General features: G+C 42.8%; 5 protein-coding genes across 7 annotated transcripts in view; 2 read left to right on the plus strand and 3 right to left on the minus strand.

Moving 5' to 3' along the window:
* LOC109534345 overlaps positions 1 to 1,604 on the minus strand; it is a 60,750-nt gene extending 59,146 nt beyond the window's left edge. For 2 of the 3 annotated variants that reach the window (XM_048669089.1, XM_048669085.1), the window contains exon 1: positions 1,336 to 1,604. The gene's annotated coding sequence lies outside the window, so the exon portion shown is untranslated. The other variant, XM_048669087.1, reaches the window with a different exon arrangement.
* A 76-nt stretch (positions 1,605 to 1,680) lies between these two features.
* LOC109534343 (probable ribosome production factor 1) lies at positions 1,681 to 3,044 on the minus strand. The gene is made up of 5 exons (XM_019899993.2): positions 2,762 to 3,044; positions 2,479 to 2,703; positions 2,299 to 2,425; positions 1,953 to 2,244; positions 1,681 to 1,898 (listed from the first exon to the last, which is right to left on the minus strand). Exons 1-5 carry the CDS (start codon positions 2,930 to 2,932, stop codon positions 1,721 to 1,723), a joined length of 993 nt encoding a protein of 330 aa, XP_019755552.1. The 5' UTR covers positions 2,933 to 3,044; the 3' UTR covers positions 1,681 to 1,720.
* A 203-nt stretch (positions 3,045 to 3,247) lies between these two features.
* LOC109534348 (protein lin-7 homolog C) lies at positions 3,248 to 4,358 on the plus strand. The gene is made up of 4 exons (XM_019899998.2): positions 3,248 to 3,401; positions 3,451 to 3,622; positions 3,677 to 3,905; positions 3,958 to 4,358. Exons 1-4 carry the CDS (start codon positions 3,365 to 3,367, stop codon positions 4,111 to 4,113), a joined length of 594 nt encoding a protein of 197 aa, XP_019755557.1. The 5' UTR covers positions 3,248 to 3,364; the 3' UTR covers positions 4,114 to 4,358.
* On the minus strand, positions 4,105 to 5,382 carry LOC109534349 (uncharacterized protein CG1161). Its single transcript, XM_019899999.2, has 4 exons — positions 5,216 to 5,382; positions 4,875 to 4,996; positions 4,579 to 4,822; positions 4,105 to 4,516 (listed from the first exon to the last, which is right to left on the minus strand). The coding sequence occupies exons 1-4, from the start codon at positions 5,267 to 5,269 to the stop codon at positions 4,370 to 4,372; spliced, it is 567 nt and encodes a 188-aa protein (XP_019755558.1). The 5' UTR covers positions 5,270 to 5,382; the 3' UTR covers positions 4,105 to 4,369.
* A 124-nt stretch (positions 5,383 to 5,506) lies between these two features.
* LOC109534346 (pyrimidodiazepine synthase) overlaps positions 5,507 to 7,692 on the plus strand; it is a gene marked incomplete at its 3' end in the record, with an annotated part of 4,591 nt that continues 2,405 nt past the window's right edge. Inside the window, 1 exon segment of the mRNA XM_048669090.1 lies at positions 5,507 to 5,758. Within this exon segment, the coding sequence (XP_048525047.1) occupies positions 5,734 to 5,758 (25 nt within the window). The 5' untranslated portion in view covers positions 5,507 to 5,733.

Consider the following 7,692-nt stretch of genomic DNA (forward strand, 5'->3'; position numbering starts at 1 on the left):
CCCCCCCCTGGATCCGCCCTTGATCGGCGGCGGGTTTTGAGCAAAGCAGTTTTCATGGGGGTCATGACCCCCCCCTGGATCCGCCCTTGCGTAGAAGTTGAGGGCAAAAATCTTTATCAACCCCAGAATCTCCACCACTGGTGCACGAAAAAATGTGACTGGACTCTCATAGCCAGCAAGTATACAATCGTTAGTTTGCGATGCCATATCACGAAATGTTAATTTTTTGCACCAAACAGCACGCTGTTGAAGTTTTATTGCTTAAACTTGGGTCACCATGTATAAACGCCTCTATAATACAGGGTGGTGCACAACAAACTCTAACAGTTTAGGGGGCATATATGCTTAAAAAATTAATAGAAACCAAGTCCAGTTATAAAATGTGGAAGATTTGCAGTTTCCAGACCGCCTGTTCTCCAAAACTCAAAACAAGGAGAACTTTAAAATTTCCTGGAAACGTTAAATGAACACTTCAATGTGACAAACAGTGGGCGCGTATCAGTTTCTTTGGTCTCTGACGGCCAACGTCAGAAATTCTCATTCGGATAAACCGCGTTCTCTTAGCAAATATCGCACTATCGACGGGGAAAATGGCACAGAATGGTGAAGGAAACGCCCATTTTGCAGAAAATCTGCAAATTTCAACTCAGAAATGGAAAAATTCGCGGATTGTTTCAATTTTTTGCGACCCCAATCGCGCAAGATGTGCCCTATCCGCCATTAAACAAAACACTAATCCGTGATGTAGGCATTTGCTTTGGATAATAAATAACAGTGTTAACTGATGATATGAAGACAACTTTAAAGTTCTCCCAAAATGGCCCTACGAAAGTCGTTCCGTAGACTTGAGAATATACACAAGCTTCACATGGCTTCCAAGTTTTCCAATAAAATAGTGGAAAATTGCCGCGAATAGCAACAGTTAAGGAAACTTTCCTGTTGAAACCTTGACGAATTTCCATGTACATTGAGCCCAGACCTTGCTGTTACAGTCAATGTAATTGGGCTCTTACATCCTGGCAGGCAATTAGGAGACAAGAACACTGACCTGAATCTCAGTAATCAGCTGGGCGACTGTGGGTACCATTTGGTACTGGAAGGCTGATTTTCCACCACTGACCTGCCCAGCTAGGCAAGCAGAAATTGAAATAAAATCCCCGTAATGGCATTAATAACCCACTTAAGCACTGCCGAATGTCACGCATTGCCCCCAAAGTACTTCATTAGGGAATTAAGTCACTCAAATGAACCCCAACCTAGTTGTCAACAATATTTGAGGCGATTTACTCAAAAAACCGCCTCCACACAACACATTTAAGCCATTTCAACACTTACCAGGGCAAAAAGCACGAAAGAAAGCTGAAGATTCGGAAATACCACAAATTCCTTTAGACAAAACTTTGAAAGTGAGTTTTCGGACGATTCCTTTATAGAACCCCGGCCACTAATTGCACCAACACCGTCTAGAACACTATTGAGCACTTTTCAGCTGTTTCTATGCCACTACAGTGAAAAACATTGAAAAACAACGCGAATTTTGAGTTCACTAACTGGAAAATAAATATAACCTCGCCATGTTAATTTCCGCGACACTGCAGGCGCCACCTGCTGTGAAGCCGCTCACTACGAACCGCTATTTTTGGTTTGAATCCCCGCTAGTAAACAATAAATCCGCACACAGATTTACCGAAGAGTTTTAATTAAAATCGCCATTAACATGTTACAAATCAAACTTCCTCCTGCTGGTCTCCATTGCATGCCTTCTGCCTTCCTTAATCCACTCGTACTGCCCATACTTGCTATCGAAAGTGCCCTTTTGCAGGGAACACAGCTTCAGAGTGAATCTTGGCCCCAATTCCTTCAGCCGGGCCCGTTTGCCATCCTCATCAAACCCATATCTGCAAACCGGTGCGCTCACAACTGTCCTGCTAGTAAAGCCAGGCCCTTCTTACCTGTAGTGCCGGAAAAAAATAAAATCGCGCTGATTATGAAACGTGACTGCTCGCTGTCCGACGAATTGTGGATCGTAGTGAAACAGAGCCCCCAACATTCGGCCCACAGTCAACCCCAAACGGGTGGTGAAGTTGTTTAGAACTACTTCTGGCCGATGGGCGGTTATGTTTCGGTGGTTTCGCTTCAGTTCTGTGGTAATTCGCACATTACTAAGCTTGAAATGGGCCGTAGGCCCATTAGGCAGGTGAATGACCAAGAGGCCGTTGGGCTCCTTGCGGTTTTCATTGATCACTGGAAAACGACAATAAAGATTACCAATGAGGGGGTGGAAGGTCTCGGACTTACCCAGAATATCTGTAAACTTCCTCTCTGTGGCACTTTTCACCATTTTCTTCACCCCTGATCGGTTCCTGTACAGGGAAATGGAGTTGGGGAATATTCTCGTCAACTCCCTGCCGAAAATTCTGGTTTTCTACCAAAAAAAATCGTTTCCAACCATGTGCCTTCACCACCGCCACTACATACCCTCAAGGGATTATCCGCATAGGTAATAAGGACTTTAGGCTCGTAGGACTGCCGGTAATAATCACTGAACTCATCCTTTTCCAGATCATCTCGTACCAGCTCATTTTCGTCATCTTCCAAATTAGTAACAGTCGTCGGATCTTTACTCCGAAGACTATCAATAGTATGGGGAATTTTCTTAGGGCCCCCATCCAGTTTGCGCTGCTTCTTGGCCGCCTTGCTAGCCTGAAATCAAAACACAACACATCAGGGCGCAATTTCACCCCTGAATCGGCTGAAGTACTTTGGCCTGCTCCCGCTTGAGTTTCTGGAACTGTTGGGCTCGCACTTGCTTGTTCCTGATGTTGGAAAACTTGGCTTCGGAGGGAAACAGCACCGAACCACTGGTAGAGGGCTTAATGTCCAGTTCCTCCTTCACCTCTGGCTCTTCAGAACTTTCATCAGTATCGCTCATTCTGCTCAAATCAAAAAATAAACAAGCACCGGGTTTCTGACTACCACCACGTTGAAGTACAAGGTCACGAATCAGTGAGGTTATGTTATAATCTGTGGACAAGGTTAGGTTGAAGGTTAACTTCGCTCGGAAAGGCAGTAGTGACATCACTGGAGCCTATGTAATTAGGACAACGGTGGCAAAAATACACATAATAAAAATTGAAAAAATTCGAAAATATTGATATTTAATTAGGTGATGTTTTCCTGGATAATCCTATGTAAATCAGACAAGAAAAACGCATATTTGCAAATATCACCAAAATAATACCACACTATTTTGCGTTGACAGAAAACGTCACTTCTCACTGTAAACAATCTACTCCCTTGAACACTTCCAGACGAAAACATTGAATAAAGCACAGACTCCTCACTATTGAGCGCAATAAAGGCCATGGCACAAATAGGGGAGCCGTTGACTCTAGCCAAAGGTACGTGGAACACCCCAACTAAACCCCCCACTCAGCGCTTTTGCCGTAGATATCAAAAGATCTATAGAGCTCTTGGAAAAGCTCCAGAAAAGTGGCGAAGTACCAGCCACCAAGCTGATAGCCCTGCAGAAAGTTCTGCAAAGTGATTTTCTGCATGCTGTTCGCGAAGTGTACGAGCACGTCTACGAAACTGTCGATGTTCAAGGCTCTCAGGACGTAAGGTGAGTGCCCAGCTTTTCCCCATTGGTTTCACTTCGGCTGCGTTGGGGCCTTAGGGCTTCTGCTACTGCTAAGGCCACAGTGGCGGCGTTTGCGGCCAGCGAAGGCCACGCTCATCCCCGAGTGGTGGAGCTGCCCAAAACTGACGAGGGGTTGGGATTCAACGTGATGGGGGGCAAGGAACAGAACTCCCCTATTTACATATCCAGGATTATCCCTGGAGGCGTGGCAGACCGACATGGAGGGCTGAAAAGGGGCGACCAACTATTGAGCGTCAATGGAGTGGTAAGTGGCAGCGTTGACTAAGGGAAGTTTATTGAAATTGCCTGGCTCTCAGTCTGTGGAAGGCGAAAACCACGAAAAAGCCGTGGAATTGCTGAAGCAGGCTCATGGATCGGTTAAGTTGGTTGTCCGCTACACTCCCAAGGTGTTGGAGGAGATGGAGTTGAGGTTTGACAAACAGAGGGCTAGAAGAAGGCAACAGTACAACTAAAACATTTTAATCCGGTCGTTAGCTATTACCTGCTTGTTACGGAAGAATCTCCAAAAATGTACTTATTACTAAAATCATGTTAGATGTGCTTCTACTTTATCTCGTTTATATACATGGGATGCACGGTAATTAATAATCCTAATATAAATTAGGAAATACGTAAGCTTTAGCAACGTGAGGATCAAAGTCTGCTCATTCCAAACAAAAAACCTGTATGTATATCACATTAAATTATCAACTACAAACCATCAACTCTCTAATTTAACATTGTATGTCTGTCATAGATGTTCCTCCTTTGCTCTTTCACCTGCCGCTTCCACTTGTCCTGCTGATTACTCACTCTGTTCAGCACATTTCCTCGCACGCTCAGATTGTGGGACATCGGACCAGGCTGAGTATCCTCCTAAAAATTACGAACATAATGCAGTTGCTTCACGTGAAGATTATTTTCTTCATTTCCCTTACCTCTTCGTTGGTGTGTTCCTGATAGTTGCCCTTAACCCGCTTGTTGAGCAACGGATCCAGAATGATCAAGAACAGCATATAGACGACCAGAATGGATATCACCCAGATAACAATGATGACCACGTAGCGAATGATGGTGGTGTTTCGATTCTGGTACTTGCATTCGCATCTGGGACAGAATTCGCGCATTTCGCTCACATTCAGCTTATCAGCCACCAGGGGAATCATCACCACTTCGCAGTTGCTGAAAATAAAAGCCAAATCAGCGCTGATTTACTGAATGAAGAACAACATACCATTGATTAGGTGGATCATTTGTGGTGCGCATCAAGCGCTCTGTGTGGGTCTTGTCGGTTTTGTTCGTTACAGAAGACAGGCTGGGGCAGATACATTTGCACCGTTTGTCGTCAAATTGAGCCTGTGGATTATATTATTTAAAATAGGTCTTGACCAAAATATTACGAATCGATGTTTTATGACATTTAGAAAAGAAGGACGATTCCCGATATGTGGTTCTGGAGAGACTGAACATTGGTGAAAAGGTGTAATGGTTAATAGAGGGAAGTTCCAGGGGCCCCATACTGTAGACTAGCCTGCACGGAGATTTACTCTTAAAAATCACAGACTAGGCACTCACGTGTGACTCTGCAAAGCCCCATATAACGCAGATAGCAAGCAGGAAGTACTTCATTTTCACTAAATTTAATTAAACTGTATTTATTTACTTTCGTGTGGAAACATTTCAGATAAACCTGAGTCACCTAAGTGTCATTTTTTAGCGCTGTGTTGCCCAAGTGAAGGAATATTTGTTGGCCCCCTCGGTCATCGAATATATGAAAAAGCTTCAAAAGTCTGGCAGTTGCACACCACTCGGCAACATTGGGGCACGAAAGGAAAACTCATTTGAAACGTGGGCGCGGGAAGTTTGAAATTTTATTTGTCCACCTGTATGAAACTACGCAAGACTTCCCAGCTCCCACTATTTGGATTTATTGAACTGGCTGTTTATTGTGGCGATCAGCAGGATCCTCAGCTGTTCCGCAGGAGTTCTACTCAACTGAGCCGTTGTTAGAATCAATAATAAACACTGATCGGTCGTTTTCGGGCTCCGCTGACCCACATTGGTGCTGCTAATCCAGTAAAGAAAGTGGTGACATGAACAGCCCCCATTTGAGGAAAGGTGAGCTGGTACTCAATTGTTGTGGTGTTTGCACTTTCTTATGATACTGACTGTTCTCGTGAACATTCATTCCATGGAAAATTCAGCCCTTCTAAATTTATTACTGGCATGTAGGTATGGCTTTTATAAAACAAGCATGTGGAGTAAACGAAGGTGAAATAATGCCATGAAGCGCAACACCTACATTTTCATATAAACTATGGCAAAACCTTCCTTTACGGTGCATGTGGTGTTTACTTTAACAATAGCAGTGTTAGTAATGGTCTAAAAATAGATTTACTGCTAATTTATAATGCACTAGTGCTCAAATATACCTGGTGGTCCCAGTTTTCAGCTTCACTTGAGTGCTTGGGGTTCCATTTGTAGCTTCCAAATCTTCCCAATCAAGGGATTCTCATTTTCCAAGCCCTAGCTGAAGTTTCTTCAGCAGTTTTGGGGAAACTTTAAAGTTATACTGTAGTATAACATAACTGTAGGAGACAAAGTGCCTGAAAAATTGCAAAAATCCCCGACATTTTTTTATTAAGGTGATAAATATGCTGATTTTCTGTAAAGTGGAGTGTCTTTATCATTATGAGGTATTTTCTAGAGCGATGGTCAAATTTTTGCAAAAAAACATCCATTCTACACTTGCTTAGTCACAACTTTTTAACCGCCAGTGGCGTAGATTTCGAGGTTCATTCTAATTTTTTGCCCTTAACTTCCACACCACTGGAACAATTGCCACGTTCGGAACACGATTTTATAGCTTATTGTTTCGTACACAGAAAAGGTCCTCTTACTCTAAAGCTTATCATCGGCCGTTTAAGAGAAAAATGGCAAAAACCCATCAGATGGCACGTAGAATTCCATGCATGTCGCATGATAAAATGATACAATATGCTACGTATCTCCGAAAGGACTGGTTTTAGTGTTTTTGACTAAAAGCAATTTTTGTGTGAAACACAATGGGCTTTTGAATTTTCTCATCAAATCCTCATTTTCCCCACTTGCGTAGAAGTTAGGGGGCAATAATCTCGTTCAGTACTGGGTTGACTGTACTGAACGTTGATAGTTCTGGATAGCGATGCCTTTGAGGGGTCCTGCTAGCATTGGATCTAGTAGAGGTCAATTTCACTCCTTTTTCTACTATTTTCACTCTCGATTCGTGCCCACACAAATCGCGGAACGATTGCACAGAAACGGTCCTCATTAAATATTCTTCCACCAATGTCATACCTATTTTTGTTGGATTACTTCATAGGCGCAGCAGGATTTCTACATTTTATATTGGTATTTTGACCCCGTTTTTTGAGGAGCGAATAAATCGTCAGTATATATTTCGGTCTAACTACATCATTTTTGTAAATATCGGCCCCCGACACCCTTGAAGCATAATCGCCTATCTTTAGAGCGCTGTTTTCACGCTAATCTTGGTTCTGCTCGTTGAAGGACCGCTTTTAACTAATTACAATCAAACTATGTCATAGAGGTGAATCATGAATTAGTTGAGTGTTTTTTCTTATTCGCTGACGGCAATTCGTCAAAAATGGAAAACGTAGTTTTTTCAATTCAAGCAGCAAATTTCCAGACAACCGACAGGGTTTTTTGTATACAACTATAAAAATAGGTTGGTGATCGCTTTCTCATCAAGCTACAGAGTGTTAAAGTTTCAGGAATTTTTAGTAAATCCTATAGTTTTTCAGATTTTTGCCTCAAATTTTGATTAGGTATCGATGAGTATGCAGAATCCACCTCGCTGATATGGTGGTTTAAATACTGGCAAATTTACAGGGTGGTAGTTTTTCTGGGACTGGGTCCCTTTCTGCCCTTGTATCTTTTTCGCTGTGCGCCACTGCCCGATTATCGGCAGAATTTTGAATTGTCTGTTCCATTTCGAAGCTTTTTTATATCCTGATTTTTTCATATCGACCACCATTTTCTTTGAAATAAAA

This window comes from Dendroctonus ponderosae, unplaced genomic scaffold (assembly GCF_020466585.1).
Source record: "Dendroctonus ponderosae isolate FM_Combo_2020 unplaced genomic scaffold, Dpon_F_20191213v2 Dpon_F_20191213_8, whole genome shotgun sequence".
Taxonomy (NCBI): domain Eukaryota; kingdom Metazoa; phylum Arthropoda; class Insecta; order Coleoptera; family Curculionidae; genus Dendroctonus; species Dendroctonus ponderosae.